This window comes from Camellia sinensis, chromosome 12 (genome assembly GCF_055761805.1).
Source record: "Camellia sinensis isolate YWXY chromosome 12, ASM5576180v1, whole genome shotgun sequence".
NCBI classification, from domain to species: domain Eukaryota; kingdom Viridiplantae; phylum Streptophyta; class Magnoliopsida; order Ericales; family Theaceae; genus Camellia; species Camellia sinensis.
The window spans coordinates 31,401,632-31,419,204 of NC_138972.1; the positions used below are offsets into that span (position 1 = coordinate 31,401,632).

At 37.6% G+C, this 17,573-nt stretch overlaps 1 protein-coding gene across 8 annotated transcripts in view; it reads left to right on the forward strand.

The window, feature by feature from the left end:
* LOC114263496 (uncharacterized) overlaps positions 1–17,573 on the forward strand; it is a 70,077-nt gene that overhangs the window by 18,803 nt on the left and 33,701 nt on the right. For 2 of the 8 annotated variants that reach the window (XM_082898277.1, XM_082898278.1), the window contains exons 5-8: positions 4,211–4,517; positions 6,690–6,792; positions 6,889–7,025; positions 14,440–14,613. In XM_082898277.1, coding sequence (XP_082754403.1) covers positions 4,211–4,517; positions 6,690–6,792; positions 6,889–7,025; positions 14,440–14,613 — 721 coding nt within the window. Of the gene's footprint in view, positions 1–4,210; positions 4,518–6,689; positions 6,793–6,884; positions 7,026–14,439; positions 14,614–17,573 lie in introns of all 8 variants that reach the window. The other 6 variants (XM_082898279.1, XM_082898280.1, XM_082898284.1 and 3 more) reach the window with 5 other exon arrangements.

A 17,573-nucleotide genomic window follows, 5' to 3' on the forward strand; every position in this document is an offset into this window, starting at 1 on the left:
GCTATGGACATGTGGCGAGCTCTTGTCGACTCGACAAATAGTGATATTAGTCCTATTGCTATGTTCTACGATTCAAGCCTTTGGGCAAGCAGCATAATAGGAGCTCCAGAGGTATAGGAATGATATCTCGGGGATTATATCAAGTGTGAGTGTAAGGTCAACGCCCTCTCTCTAAGTTTGGCCAAGGTGGAGCTGTCATCCTAGGAGAGACAACCAAGCGACTTTGATGAACCGATGATCTTATCCTTTACTTCACAATCCTCTAATGATCCTGAGTGGGGATGCCTAGGCCTTGCTTCCAACCTAGGCAGCCAAGTGGTCAAGTAGAATGAGTGAGCACATAGGTGAGCCAAGGGCCCAACCTAGCAGTCAAGTGAACATAGGTTAGTCAAGAGCCCAACTATGTTGTCATTGAGTGAGAATAAGTAGGGAGAGAGTGTTCCCTGTTAGAATGAGGCATGAAGGACCACGGCTATCTAGTGCTCCAAGTGAGTCATGGTGCTGCCAAGTGAGCAAGCTTACCTCCACTACATGAGCCATGTCAAGCTCTTCATATTTTGGCTCATTTGTCTTGGAGCTCCTATGATTGGGCGGCAACTGCACTAGTAAACTCCGTACTTGGTTTGCGTGTATGCCCTTTCTTAGGCTAGGCATACAACCCTAAGGGTTATGGTGTCTTGGGGGTTTGCCATGTGGGGGTGTGATAGTGATTATGTGGCGCCCGTAGGGCTAGCCATGTTTAAGTTCCTGCTGAGTCATTAGTGTGTCTTAGTTGTCTAGAAATAAATAAAGAGAAAATTATATTACTTGAAGTGAAAAGTAGAATTAAACAATATGAAGTTACAGAACCTCGGGATATGCAAAAAACCTTCGATATAGTGAACATTATTAGTGCATACGCCCCCCAGGTAGGATTAGATGATCAGACTAAGAGAGATTTTTGGAACCAAATGGATAAGGTATTACAGGAGATATCCGTAGTAGAGAACCTAGTTATAGGTGGAGATTTCAACAGCCATGTAGGAATAGATAAACTAAGTTATGAGAGGGTGCATGGTGGGTATGGCTTTGGTGATAGAAATAAGGCTGGAGAGAGTATTTTAGATTTTGCGTTGGCTTCTGACCTGGTGGTGGCCAATACTATGTATAAGAAGAGAGAGGAGCATTTGATAACCTTTAAGAGTGGGTCAATTAGGAGCCAAATATATTACTTTTTAATAAGAAAAGTGGACTGTCTAAAATGCAGCGATTGTAAGATGATTCTTAGAAAGAGCTTGACGTCTTGACATAGGATTTTGGTACTACATTTATGTTTTAAAGGGCAATATCGAACTAGGAAGGGTAGTGGGCATCGTAGGACGAGATGGTGGGACCTAAAAGGGGATAAATTGGAAATATTTAAGAATAGAATGAATAAAGAAGGTACGTGGGACTTGAAAGATGAGGCTAACACTATGTGGAACTCGATGGCTAATTGTATGAGTAGAATCTCAAGGGAAGTCCTTGGAGAATCGAAAAGAAAGTGACCCAACTCTAAGGGAACTTGGTGGTGAAGGAAGGAGGTTTAAGCGGTAGTAAAGGCGAAAAAAGAGTGCTTTAAAAAGTGGCAGAAGGATAGAATTGAGGAAAACCTTAAGAGTTACAAATTGGCTAATAAGGAGGTCAAAAAAGTAGTGAAAGGCTAAGTTGAAAGCCTATGATGACCTATACACTAGACTAGGTAGTAAGGAGGGAGAGAAAAGAATATACAAACTTGCTAAGATAAGAGGGAGGAAAACAAGAGATGTTAATTAAGTTAAGTGTATCAAGAGTGAGGACTCTAAAATGTTGGTGAAGGATGAAGAGATTAAGGAGAGGTGGAAGAACTATTTTGAGAAGTTGTTAAATGAGGAATATGGAGGAAGGTCGAAAGGGGAGGAAGTAGCTAGTAATAAGGAAAACCAAGACTACAGGTTCTATCGCAAGATTAAGAAATTTGAAGTGGAGATTGCACTTAAGAAGATGAAATCAAATAAGACTTTAGGACCCAATGATATTTCGAAATGTTTAGGTAAGAAGGGGGTTGCTTGGTTGACTATGTTATTTAGCAAGATTTTGTTGATTAGGAAAATGCCAGAGTGGAGGAAGAGTATTTTAGTACCAATTTATAGGAATAAAGGAGATGTCTAGAATTGCAACTATAGAGGAATCAAGCTGATGCGTAGTCGATTGTGACATATAATAGTGGTGAGAAACAATTTGGATTTTTGTGTGATAGGTTAACAATAGAAGTGATCTATCTTTTGAGAAGAGTAATAGAAAAATATAGAGAAAGAAAAGAGACATTCATATGATTTTTATCGATCTTGAGAAAGCATATGATAGAGTACCTCGGAATATAATCTATTGGGTGCTAGAGAGCAAAGGGGTGACAAAAGGTTATATTGATGTGATTAGGGATATGTATGAAGGCGTGGTGACAACTATTAGATTGCCTGCTGGAGAGACAAGTGAATTTTCAATTACTATGATAGAGTACCTCGGGATATAATCTATTGGGTGCTAGAGAGCAAAGGGGTGACAAAAGGTTACATTGATGTGATTAGGGATATGTATGAAGGCGTGGTGACAACTATTAGATTGCTTGCTGGAGAGACAAGTGAATTTTCAATTACTGTGAGGTTACACCAAGAATCAACCTTAAGTCCTTATCTTTTTGTTTTAGTTGTGGATTAGTTGATGAGAAATATCCAAGGTGATGTGCCATTGTGTATGTTTTTTGCAAATGATATCGTGTTAGTGGAAGAGACTAGAGAAGGAGTTAATACTAAATTGGAGACTTGGAGTGTAATTTAAGTAATAGTAACAATGGAAGTAGAGGAGAAGTGAAGATTGAGAACCAAGAACTACCTAAGAGTGAGCATTTTCGTTATTTAGGATCGATTATCATAACAGCTGGGGAGATTGAAGCGGATATGGTCTATAGAATTAAGACGGGATGGCTTAAGTGGAGGAGTACGCTTGGGGTATTATGTGAAAAAAGTACCCACTAGACTAAAAAAAAAGTTCTATAGAACGATTATTAGACCAGCGATGTTGTATAAAACGGAATGTTGGGCAACTAAGAAACATATAGATAAGATGAGTGTTGTTGAAATGAGGATGTTACGGTGGATGTGTGCAAGCCTAGAAAAGGCAGAGTTAGGAATGAGTATATTCGTGAATGGGTAGGAGTAGTACTGATAGAAGATAAGTTGAGAGAGAATAGATTGAGATGATTTGGTCATATACAATAGAAACCAACAAAGACAATAGTGAAGAAATGCAATACAGTGACGGTAGATGAAAGTGTTAGGAGGTAGACTTAGATTGACGTGGGCTATGTAGTAAATAGAGATATGAATCTTCTGAATTTGACTAACCAAATGGCCGTTGATAGAGTCGGGTGGAGAATAAGGATTCATGTAGCTGACCCCATTTGATGGGACTTAAAACTTGGTTTGGTTTATGGTTTGAAGTTGAAGTGGAACCCATTGTTCTCATTAATAAAACATAGTTCTGCACTAGAACTACTTGCCTAGTCTATCAAACTGTGATGAATATTTTTAAGGTAGGCTTGGTTTGATATTCTCTTATTGAGAGATGTGTGCCCTTTGGGCTGCAGGTACCCAGGGATATGTGTAATGAGCTTTACGGAAATATCTATTCTTTTTGGTGATAAAACACATGCAAAAAATGTGATACAAAAGTGGCTTGTTGAATTCACTGGTTCTGTTACTGTCTTGCTGTGTAATGTCATAGAAATTTATATGCTAGGTGGGAAAATTTGTTTGCCAACTTGCTCTAAAAGTTATGGTAAGGCTTAGGGTTCTAATTATGATTCTTGGTTGAGAGCAAGACCCTCATCTTTGTCTTAGCAGTGATGATGTAATGATTTGTCCTAGTAAAAGAATAGAAACTACTATGAATTGTTTGAGATGAAAATCAACTCCAAGATGTTATCATTATGCTATCAGACCAATTCAATTCTCTGAAGCAATCTGAGAAACATCATGTATTGTGTGCCTTACATTTTTTTTTTTTTTGATTACGTTGAATCTCTTGTTAGAATATTAGTAGTTCAGCCGTCGTATTAGTTCTGTCGTCGTTGCATGCATGTGTTGACTTGGAAATCCTTTTGACAAGTTTATCCTATGCTTGTATTTGTTTTCCTAATGTTTGATATTTTTAGTTGTAGCACTTTGCAGGGGGGATTTGAGTTGCCGACTCGCCTTTCAGTGGCTGCTGCTGATTGCATTTTAGCTCTCACTGAAGCATTGACAAAAAAGGATCTAGTTTCTGACGGGTCAGATGATAGGCTGAAACCATCTAATCCAAATTTATCATTCCTGCCAATTACTTCGGCCCCTGCTGCTTTCGTTGAGAAGAAAGTGAAACCAACTAGTAGATCTCCTGATGTGTTAAACAACATGGAGATGAAGTTGTTGCTTTGGGATCATTTAGATGAACTTATTATTCTTGTGCAGAGACTCGATGCTGTATCTTCCTAACTTATCTACTATAAATATAAATATAAATATTTTGAGCTCTCTTTCGAATTTGTTATCATTAGGTCCCATTTACTTTAAAATTTGTAGAAGTTGATTTGAGGTTCTTTTCATTTGCTGGCATAAAAATAGAAGAACTGAGGATAAAATTGAGAAGAGAAGGGAAGGAACTGTGAGATAACTTTCTTTCAGCACATTCAATAATTTAACTGTCTGGGCGGAATTGAAGGTGTATATATGTGTAGGTAATGTAAGAATTTAAATAAAAAATTTACTTCACATTAGAATGAAAAGGAAACAAAACCAAAATCTTGCCATTGCATTTGATTGTTTTATATTGCCAAGTATGTGAATGCTTGTTCAAGTTTGAGAGCTGCCACTTTGTGTAAATATTGCATAGTTTTGTGATGGAGTGTGAAGTTCTAGTTCAATCAGTTTAGGTTTCTTTTGAAGTCTATTTCATTCTGTTGTCCTAATTTAATTTGGATTGGTGTTTTGCAAAAAGTATTTCTAGGGGACTTAATGTAATGACATTGATCAGGTCAGATTTGAAATTGAATCGAATTACAAGGAATTTTTCAGCAGTCTCCTTCCTTTCACTGTTAGGTTTTTACACCAGTTAGGTTTGTTCCCCATCTTCCCCTCCCAGCACTGTGCATTAACAGGACCAGCATTTCATAATAGCCTTTATCAGCATAACGTAATACCCTTTATTTTTTAATAATCATTTCTTTCGTCACTCCTAACAGATTTGATTAATGAAAACTAAAAAGGAATGAGCGTACATATTCAAAGATTATGTTTTTTGATTGGCAGTTCAAAGTATTAGCTAGTTGACCACTGACTCATCTAAAAGCTTAAGCTATTATAGGGAGGGCCAACTTTATTATTTGTATTATATTCTTAACACACCCCCTCATGTGTGGCCAAACGCTTCTTCATAAGTGGGGCAAACACATACAAGTTTTTTATTTTTATTTTTTCCTTCTTCTTCAAAGAATTGGGTAGACGGTGACATTTGAACTCAGGTTCTATTGCCTGCTCTAATACTATATTAGATTGTTAACCATTGATTCATCTAAAAGCTTAAGCTATTAGAGAGAGGGGCAACTATTCTCAACACAAAGATTGTATTGGCTATAAAGATGCACATGTCTTTATGCTTTTTTGCCCCTGCTTTTGACCTTTTTGTTGACACTTCAAATACTATTCAAGGGTGGATATGCATTTTCCTCACTAATTCCATTATAAAATAAATGGTAAAAGTAAATTTATGGGAGATGAACACCTTAATGACGAAGAAATCGTTCAATTTGAATGCTTAACTGAAGGTAGATATAAGATAATGAAGTTGTTTAAGTTACAGTTGTAAATTATGACAACCTACTTCTGTTCAAGAAATTAAGTGAAAAGAAGTCTAGGAGCCATAATCTAGGAATATTGGATTCTAGTATGCTACGTGGAAATCAAAAGCTTGCTGTGCTCCTGTTTGATTCAACTCATTCTAGTCTTCTCTTGCCACTGATTTTTGACTAGGCTTGGATCATTTTGGACATAATCTAAAGGCTATCTGTTCCTTTGAATTAGACAAGATCCCTGTTCATCACTCTCAGTATGACGGAAAATAAGCTAATTTTGTTCCCTGTTATTTACAGAAATACCGTTATTTCACCTCTTCATCATTTTTTCAATGGAACCAAGGGTTTTTATTGTCTTGAATTTACCTAGCCTTTTGGTGAAAACTTGAGATAAGTTGGATTTAAAAAAATAAATAAAAATAAAAATGATTACTAGTTCTGTATGTTTGCTGAATATTATAACTGACTAGGGTTCTTCATTATGCGTTTGAAAAGGGTGTGCAATCTCTTTTTGGAAAAACCTTGTACTATCTCTAGTTTTGTGATCTTTTTTGTGTTATCTTCACTTGCTTTAGATTTATAGCAGTAGTTATTTATGGATCCTTGGAGCTATGAGTTTTCTGATTTCAGAATCCAGATGGCTCTTACTATAAGAATTGAAAGAATTCACAGAGTATAAATATATGTTGGGTTTGAATTGCTTCCTGAAGAAATGCAACTTTCTGCGGAATGTGATTTGATTTCCTGTTTGAGCTACTGAAAGCTTAACACATGAATAACATTTTTAGTAATTCATGTTATGCAGTGGAGCAGAAAAAGCCGTTCTTTACATGCATATGGGTTGGAGAGAGTGCTTAAGTGGTTGCAAGGCACAAAAGGGCATTATGCGCACCTTCAAACTGAGGCTGGTGTTATTCTCATCACATGCCAAAGTATTTCATAGTCTGTAGTTTTTGTTAATTAGCTCTCCAAGATGATATGCTTGTTTTTGAAATGAAAGGCAGGTTCACAAATGCACAAGACTGGAGTTTTGCTTCTCTCTTCTTGTTGGAAACATTATGGCATGTTGATGCACTTGGAAGACTACAAATTTTATTGGCATTACAAAGAATTGGTGGACCAGTACCTGTCTGGGATTCAGGTGATCTTTAAGAAGTAATATTCTTGTTATATAGTTATGTTCTATTGACTTGAACTATCTAGAGAAGCATGATATTGCTATTTGATGTTTTGTTACATGCATGCTTGTCAATTAAATATATATATATATATATTTTTTCCCTTTTGATATTGTTATTTGATGTTTGCTACATATAGGCTTATGGGAATCTATGAATGGTCTAAAGTATGCTATAAAATTCTAAAATATACAAAAATTTTTATTGGATGCATTGCCAGTTGGAATCTTCTGATGCTGGATTTATATCATACGATATGATACAATTCAGCAAGGTTTCCATTCGAACAGGTAGAGTGAACCCTAAATTTTTAATTTTAACAATTTAAACCTTGCATTTTACATGCAACTCAATTCACCCCATCTGTGCAAGTTCGTTTATTATAACCAATGGAGAAAGGATAAGTTAGTCTTTTTACCTATCATCCTATGAATTTGTCAATTTACACTCTTTTTTCAATTATTATTATTATTTTTTTGATAAGTACACTCTTTTTTAATTATTAAAATCACTTCCCAAACTTTTGTTCATACCCACATTTACAAATAATTTTCCATAATGTTTTTCCTTCCCCTTCCCAATCTCCCTTACCGCCCACCCCCAGCCTCTCTCTTTTTTCCATCACACCTCATCCTAATGCCTCCCCATTGTGCTTTTCACATCATCCCTACCACTGCCACTCCCACTCTTTTTCTCCATAGCCTCCAACTCCTTTCACCCCCTCCATAACCACTCTATGCCCACTGAGTTGCCAGAAATGGAGCCTCTTCCCACCCTCTGCCTTAGCTTTTCCAATGTCTCCCCATGGATTCCTTTTCCTAGTCTCTCCCTCCCCTTAGTGTTCGTTGGTAACATCGAGATGGGAATCAATACAACCTGTTAAAATTGATGTATAAAAAGAAATAGAGAATTGTATTATTGATTGATTTATTGATGTTGTGTTAATATTACAATTACAAGGATTCCTATTATATAGGAGTGTGTTTGGGAGTAGGTGGAGAGTAGGTGAAGTGGAGGTGGTAGTGGTGTAGTGGGTTAGGTTTAGTGGAGTAGGTGAGGTGGTAGTGGTGGTAGGTTTATGGTAAATTCTAACAGCCCCCCGCAAACTCAAGGAGGATAGAAACTAACCAACTTGAGTTTGAAGAGAGGAACAAAACAAGAAAATACATAAAAATAAAAAAAAAAGGATAGGAGACACTGTAGGGTCGTGTCAGACCATTGGTGAAGACACTGAATGGTGGTGTCATACCGATGTAGAAGACAGTTTATGGGGTCGTGTCGGACCGTTGTAGCAGACAATGTTGTGACAGTTTACGGAGTCTTGCTGGACCCTTGTAGAAACTAACCGGAATCAATGTCGGGACAGTTTACAGAGTCTTGTCGGACCCTTAAAAAGTCGCACCCTCAAAAGGTGTGCCCAATTTTTTTAAAAGGCGTGCCATCAAAAAGGCGTGCCCAATCCATAAAAAGGCGTGCCATCAAAAGGCGTGCCCAATTCATCAAAAGGTGTGCCGGACATGATGGCGAGGCACGTGAGTGTCTTGGCTGGCGCGCCCGTTTGTCGTCTGGTGTCAAGGGGCGCGCGATACGCGTGGCTGCCTTGGCTATTTAACCAAGGTTGATGCTGAGGCTGAGGCAGACAAGTCTGAAAATCCTCTGAAAAAAACTCTTCGTTGTGCTGAGAGAGAGAGTCTGTAACACTCTGTTGCGAGAGATATTCTGTAACACTCTGTTGCCCAGAAAATGGCCTCGTCTTCCCGGAGTCTGCTCACCCTCTTTCCCGACCTCAACGAGTCAACAAGAGAGAGAACTGGTGCGGTGGCACTGGAACCTCAACCAAGCGCCCCGGAGTTTGCTCCGTTGAACTTTCCGATGCGGTCTGTGGAGCAAAGAATGGCAGTGCAGTCGGATGTGGAAGCCAATCAGTATACATTGAAGTCATGTGTGGAAACCATGACTGCGGTGACAAACTTGTCGAACCGGCTGCAGAGTAGGACAAATGAGGTGCAGCATTTAAACGCCCAACTGGCTCTGCTCCAACGCATGTATAAGGATGCGCGAGCAGAGATAAGTGTGCTGAAAGCAGAAAATAAGGAACTGAAGCGGAAGGCCACCGTGATGTTCCGATTTGGAGGGCCGCCATATGCTGCAGTGGAAGAGTATGGGGGAGTGAACGTGCTCGGCGGCGTGGAAAACACGGAGGCAGCACCGTCAAGGGCCGCCCAAGACGGAGGCAAGAAGAAGAGACCGGCGGAATAGGCGAAGAAGTGAGGTCGGTTGTTGGCCGTCTGCAGAAAAGAAAACAACTCTGTTGGTGTGGTGGTTTGGTTTGTTGTGATGGTTTTTTTTTTTTTTGTGTGTAAAATGGTGATCGGGAGTGATCCCTGAGATGAATAAAATATGGGTTGTTGTGCAAATTTGGAATTTTGGCAAGAGCACCAATGAAACGTGATAATAAAAAAGAAAGTGATAATAAAACATAAAGTTTAGGCGGTGGATGGTTTTTTTTGTTTTTTTTTTGTTTTTTTTTTGTTTTGTTTTTTTTTTTTTTTTTTGGAGGAATAATAAGAAAAATAAAAATAATAAGAATAAAAAATGTATTAATGGAGAAAGCAGGCTGGTGGGTGGAATGTTGTGGTGGTGTTTAAGAATAAAAATAAAAGAAAAATAAAATAATGGATAAAAAAAAAAGAGATAAAAATATTGGTGGAGGGGTGTGCAAACCAGAGGAGGTGTCGATTGCTTTTCAAAAAAAAAATTGGAGTAAAATAAATATAAAACAAAGGAAAAGAAAGAAAGAGGATAGGTGGGAGAGTGGGTCACATGGGAGAGAGAATCTGTTTGAGAGAGAGAGAGTGGTTGATAGCAACCATCACAAACAAGTGCTTTTTTTTTTTTTTTTTTTTTTTTTTTTTTTTTTTTTAATAAAATCTGATAAGTTGCAAAAGCACAACTCTAAATAAACAAGGCCTTCAAATTACGCTTCCAACTCCATCTCAACGTGATTCACAGGTCTTGCACGCTCAAACCTGGAGGAAGGGATTGCTTCAACTTGTCAGCCTTCTCTGAGTCAAACACACAGAGTGTGTAGAGGTACTTGGAGCAACGAACCTTGAACTTCGCAACTTCTTTGCTCCTTTTGATTTTCACAGAACGTGCATCCTTCCTTCTGGCAGTGAGAAGGAAGTCCTTGATCTCATGGATTTGCTTGGGCATTTCGGTTTTGAGGGCTGCTCTCTTCGTTGAAGATGAAGCAAGCAGAATCCAAAACCCTAGGTCTTCACGCAGTCGGGTTTGCGAACGAAGGCAGATCGGAACATGTCTTGCCATGGTAGAGAAGCTGAGGTTGATTTGGGTCTGAATATGGCGCAAGTGGCGAAGCCGGACTTGGCGAAGAGGACGGAGGTGAGCTGAATGAGCCAGCTCGACTCACCGGTGAAGCCGTGGACGACGGCGATTATTCCGATGATTCAGTTATGGGATTTGTGGCAGCGGATGGAAGGTATGAGTAGAGGTCCGGCGGGCGGCCAAAACGAGACTGCCGCCCGCCAGTGAAGCAGAATGACTAAGTTGTTAACCTTGCTCTGATACCATGTTAAAATTGATGTATAAAAAGAAATAGAGAATTGTATTATTGATTGATTTATTGATGTTGTGTTAATATTACAATTACAAGGATTCCTATTATATAGGAGTGTGTTTGGGAGTAGGTGGAGAGTAGGTGAAGTGGAGGTGGTAGTGGTGTAGTGGGTTAGGTTTAGTGGAGTAGGTGAGGTGGTAGTGGTGGTAGGTTTATGGTAAATTCTAACACAACCTCACAACAAATTACAACCAAATCACACATACACACACAAACACACACACATACGCATGCATACACACGCGTATGTAGATAGATCTGTTGTAAGAGAAGTAATTAACACATAGATATGAAGATCTTGAGTATGAACCTTTTAATCCTTTGGTGCATGATCTTTTGTAGCTAGTTTGTTAGGATTGAAGTTGTTGATGTCAAGATATGAGGATCTTAGATTGAAAGAGGATATCTAGGATACATTGGAGGCAATTGGAGAGAGGCGGTTTGGGTTTGGTGGAGGCAATTGGTTGTGGTGTGGGTGCGGCAAAAAATGGAGGAGTTGGTGGTGGTGGTATAGTAGAGATGTCATTGGTGATGGTGATGGTATGGGTGTGGTAGAGATAGTGGAAGGTGGTGGTTGGTGGTGTGGGTGAATGGAGGAGAGGATGGGTGGAAGCAGAGCAGACTAGAACTAAACTAGTTTATTTTCTTTCACATATTAGTAGGCCGGATTTAAGATAAATAGAACTAAGATAGAATACATGGATTATAATTTTAGTAACAGTAACAATGGAAGCATAGTAGAAGTGAAGATTGAGAACCAAAAATTATCTAAGAGTGAATATTTTCGTTATTTAGGATCGATTATCACACCGGCTGGGCAGATTGGAGCGGATGTGATTCATAGAATCAAGGCGGGATGGCTTAAGTGGAGGAGTGTGTCTGGGGTACTGTGCGATAAATGAGTACCCACTAGACTAAAAGGAAAGTTCAATGGAATGACTATTATACCAGCAATGTTGTATAGGACGGAATATTGGGCAACTAAGAAACAATATGTAGATAAAATGTGTTGCTGAGATGAGAATGTTAAGTGGATGTGTGGCAAAACTAGAAAAGATAGAACTAGGAATAAGTATATTCGTGAATGGGTAAGAGTATTACCGATAGAAGATAAGTTGAAAGAGAATAGATTGAGATGGTTTGGTAATATACAACGGAGACCAACAAAGGCAGTAGTGAATAGATATAATACTGTGACAGTAGATGGAAGTGTTAGGCCAAGGGGGCTGACCTAGATTGATGTGAGCTAGTGCAGTAAATAGAGATATGAATCTCCTAAATTTGACCAACCAAATGGCCGTTGATAGAGTCAAGTGGAGAAGGATTCATGTAGCCAACCCTATTTGATAGGACTTAAGGTTTGGTTTGGTTTGTTTTATTGGTAGCCCAGCTTTAATCAACCTTAGCATTTCTTGCTGAGATTCCAAGTCTCCAAGTGGGCCCTCTTGCCCTATCATGACCTTGGCTTTTTAGAGGATTCCACTCATGTGTCATAGGACTTGTAGCTTGTCAATTCACCAGGTGGATTTGTTTATCCTTTGAGTTTCGTGTGTCTTCTTGGATAGTTATAGAAGCCCATATGCACAAGATGTACCGTGTGCTGGGGTGGAGGAAGCATTGGAGTGACTGTTTAGTCCATGGTCCATTCGATGGTTGGTGCAGGGCCAAAAATTGGAACAGATTGATTCTGCTTGTTCCCATCCTTTGCTTCAGGTGTACACACTAGCCCTGCTCAAAAGCCCCTCTCTTAACGATGTCCAATGAACAGCCCTAACAATCCAATGATGGCATGCCACTAGGACTCCAATCTCATCACAAATATGTCACAAATTCATCTTTATGTGTGCTGGTGCCAAATATATGTGGGAAAACATGTTTAAGTTGAACATCCCAAGGCCAAAAAGTTCATGTCAAATCAACCTCTATGATCATGACCTGCTGAGAATCCAACATACTTCTTGACTTGGCACAAAATTGTCAGATCCCTTCCTCATCCCTGCAATGATTCGACTAGATTTTTCCTGTTCCCAAATGCTCTTATTCTTCTACTTATTGAATCTTTGTTGCATCTAATCAGGTATAAATCCCTAGGTGTGGGTGTGGTTCTTGGTAAGGATCCCATAAAAATTTTAGCTGTGGATTCAAGGTGTTAGACATTTATGTAGTGCTTAGAGCATGCTATGTCATGTCGCATCCACTCTTACAGTGTAGACAATGAGTTGGTGTCTGTGTTCAGACACCGAATGGAATTTCACTATCTTGTATTAAGTTCTGGCATTCTATGCAGACTGGAATGCATTTCAGTGTAGTTAATTTCTTTCAGCAATTTCTACAACAGCATTTAAAACCTTTGGAAAAATTTGTGCTGGCATGTTACCAACATACAAGGGTCCAGCCAGCTGATTGCACTCTTAAAGCATGTTACTAACTTATTGAATATGGAAAGGTGGTATTGGCCTTGTTTGGGAAGTTGGCTATTTTAGTAGGCTATTTTAATTTTTGACTATTTTAGTAGGCTAAAATTTGTGTTTGGAAAAATTGTTGGATTTTTTTGTAGTTGGATGTCATGTTTGTGAGAGAAAAAGTGAAATGATTATAGATTTGATGGGACATTTTGTCTTATTAGCTATTTTAGTCTCTTTTTTTTTTTTTTTGAATTTTAGCCTAAACCCACCAATTGTAGCATTTGCCAAACAAGGCCATTGTTTGTGCACCTCTTTTAACAAGGAATCGAGGATCAACACTCGGTAGTGATTTAATTGGGACTGGCACTCCTTGGCAAAGAGAAATTTTACCATTCAACCATGGTAATATATATTATTATGCAGGAGCTTTTCTATACACCACTTTCTCTCAATTCACACTTTTTTTTTTCTTCTTTTTTAATTTTTATATAAATAATTTTTTGGATATCAACGCCCAACCAAAATTACATGATTTGGAAATTAACTTCCAAACCGATGGTTCGGCTACAACTTTAGTTTGGAAGTTGATTTCCGAACCATATAGTTTTGTTTGATATTTGAACTAAAAATGGTGTGTGAACTGAGAAAAGTGATGTGTGGAAATGAAAGCTCTCGTGTTATGTGTCTTGTTTTTATTATATATTATTGATTCCAATTTTTCTACTTGGAATTGATATCAACAAAGAAAGGGGAAAAGCAAGGCATTGGCACTGAACCGCATTTCTGATCCTGAATTGGTGATAGACAATATAGTTGATATGATTAATTATGATCTGAAGATCTAGTGTCACTTACTTGATGTCCTAGATTAGGCAATCAGATTTCATTTTATAGTATAATGTTATCACCTATGAAGCATAGGTATTTTAAAAATATTGCCATACAAGTACCAGGTACTTACTAGGTGCGAGTATGCGTATTGGTATGGGTACGCGCGTACCGGGTACGTCGTGTACATACTAGGTGCACCGTATACGGTCTGGGGAAGTTGGGGGTATGCCATGGGTACGCGGTGGGTACTATTGTTTTGAACTTTGATTTGTAGGTGGGATGTTTAGCTATAAATTTAAAAAAAAAAATAAAAAATAAATAAATATTTGACGTACCTTAGCTGTATCTGTACCTTATTTTTTTTAGATTTTAGCGTATCGGCGTACCCGTATTGTACCTGTACTGGCATTCGTACCAGCACCAGTGCTTCATAGGTTATCACTTGTGTACTATTATGATTTTGGTTGATGGAGTTCAGTTGCTGATAAGCCTCATATGCAGTTTTATGCTGACAATTACACTGAAGAGCATGCTGAGAATAAAGAAAGTGGAGTAGAGACTATAAAGTTTTTCCTAAATTGTCTATCCCTTTTGTTGGGGCATTTAGATGGCAAGCAATTTGAAAATGCAATGTCAGAAGATGGGCTGCGGATATCTCGAGTTCTCATATCACAGGTATCTATTGTTCAAATTCTTAAATAGATATGCTGCAGTAATTTTCTTGTTAGAGTCATCAAATTGCATTCATTACATCCTAATAGAGATCAAAGCTTTCATGTGACAAAACTTCTTATAAATGGCTTTGAACATATCAAAGTTTTCATGTGACCAAACTTCTTATAAATGGCTTGTGTTTACTTAATGCACTGCCATGCCTATTCCATCTCTTTTCTTTTTTTTTTTTTTTTTGTTTTGTTTTGTTTTGTTTTTGTCAGTTCTTATTTCAATAGCTGTTTGAGGGACGGTGAATGTAGTTGAACAGTTGATCTTTTTGTGAATCAAGCACGTGTAATCATAATTTTTTCTACTCACGTAGATTCTTTTAACAATATTGTGTTGATCTTTGTGATGTTGGTTTTGATTTTACCTTATTGCACTTTTTGTTGAGCAATGGAGGTAGAGAACAAAATAGCCACTTAGTACACCTTTGAATATTATTGACCCTATCCCAATTTGTGATAAAAATCAAATTGGTACATGTTAGTGGTGGTTGATCGTATCTTCACTGAGGAGGTACTTCTTGACATTACACCTACATTCAAAAAATGAAGGGTGGAAACTCTTTTAACTAGTTTTGGGAGTAGATGGATGGACTAGTTTAAACAGGTGATGGTGGGTCAATACGATATAATGAAATGTAAACAGAAACAATGAAGGGTGGAAAAGAAGGATGGAGTGTTCTGGATGCTAGACACTGATTAAATGAAGAATATGCAATCTTTGAGTTTCAGTGCAGGCAAGTTTGAAATCATTGCATTGATATTATTTAAGAATTTACTGAAAAAATGCTAAATGCTAATAGAATGGTGGTAGTGCTTGGCCCATTAACAGAAAATTTTAGTTTGGCAATCTAAGAGGACCATACATTAGTAGGTAGCTTGAGTTTAAGAAAACATCAATGACAAACAGTGTGGGGGGCTTTACAGAGTGTGAGCATTACAGTGAACACTGAAAAACAAAGTTCCTGGAAAATGAGCTATGTATAACAGTGCCTCCAAGAGTAATTCATTGTATCTTTTATGAGCCCTCGAGTTAGAAGAAAAGAAAGAGGCAACTAGAGGTTTAAATTTTGTTAGCTGTACAGAATATGGTGAGTTAACGTTTTTATGAAGATTAGAACAAGCTTGCTTCCTAATCTTGCTTTAGTGTTATATGATATCATTTTTGAAACTTAAATCACCCAAAAAGATATCATTTTTCAAAGGTGAGGTTTTGATAAGCATGCTGGTTGTTGCTGAATGATATTGATGGATGGATATACTACTACAAACTATAAATGTGGATTGAGGCCTATGAAGTACAGGTACTCCGAAAATGATGCCGTACTCGTATTGGGTACTTACCGGGTATTGTTATGTGTACCAATAGGGCTGCATGCGTACTGGGTACTCAAAATACGTACCGAGTACTTGTTATATATTCTTTGGCAGTTGGGTACTCCGTTGGTACTGTGTGGATAAGAGATGGGTACATCGGGGTTGCATCAAGTTATGGAATATTGGTGGAGATACGTTTAATTTATTAGAGAGTTCTAATTTCCTTGAATTACAAATTCTTTACTTGATGTGCCAGAAATGAAAGATGTATTATTCAATGATAAAGTTAATGAAAGTAAAAATTGAAATTTGAAGTTTCTAAATTTTGCTTAGCTTGCTTTTGGAATGAAAATTTGTTTTGTAATTTTTCCTATTTAATGGCATTAAAATAGCTTATGAACTTTGCTTTGGTATTGGTATTGTTGAATTGTGATTTCTCTTTTTGTTTTGTAATTTCTCCTTTTAGTTTTGGTATTGAACTTTGATTTGTAAGTTGAATCTCAAACTATAAATTATAAAAAATAAAAAATTATTGACGCATCCTATTTAAATTATAAAAAATAAAAAATTATTACCCTAGCCATACCCATATCCTATTTTTTTTAGGTCTTGCCGCATCGACGTACCAGTATCCGTACCCGTACTACTACCTGTACCCGCACCCCGTGCTTCATAGATAGATGGTACAGGAACTTGAAGATGTGTGCATAATGTTTAATGTCATCCATATTGAAATGAATTGTGCAACATACAAAACCATGGGTTGGATTTGGACAAGAAGGATGAAATCAAGAGTAAATGATTCTGAACACAAAGAAACCAGTGATTTTGGTGGCACATAGTGATGCTGAACAAATATCAAGAAACCCATTCAACAAATTAATTGATCCCAAAACTAGAAATTATGGAGAATTGGTCCAAAGAAAAAATCAAAAGTTCTAAGAAGAATAAGAAGAGTGAAGCACATGGGTCAAAACTCTAATCTCACAGAAATGGCCACAACCAATATCAATATTCCAAAGCTAACCTAAAAATATTCCATAAAGCCATATATAGGCAACTTAGAAAAACCTAATTATGTTTATAAAAAATAGAACACTAACCTAATAAATCCCTAAATTAAAAAACTGATAAATAAATAAAATTACAGAATCTTCAATTTTTCTATCCAACGCCTTTTCGTTTCCCAGCACATAGTCTTTTTGTGACTTCAGGGATGATTGGTGTGTACCAACGGAGTGATGCAAGATTGACCAGGAACTTGGATTTGACAGGTAGAGTGATCCAAGATAGCTGATCAACTGATGTAGGATGAGTAGAGACAGCAACAAATTAGACTTTTGGGGCTGATTTTAAATGGGTTTTATAGCCGAAATCGCAATAAGAATTTATGTTACATGGACTTGGGTACGGGTGTCGGGTGTTGGTATGTATCTAGAAGTCGGACTCATCAACTCATAAATTTAAGGGCATATGGACTTAGAAAAAAAAATGTCATATTTTTATATTTTTAATCAAGTATGTGAGATAAAATGGTGTTGTATGTTCCTAACAGTGTTAAAAAGATATTTATAACAATTACACAAGAATATGTACATA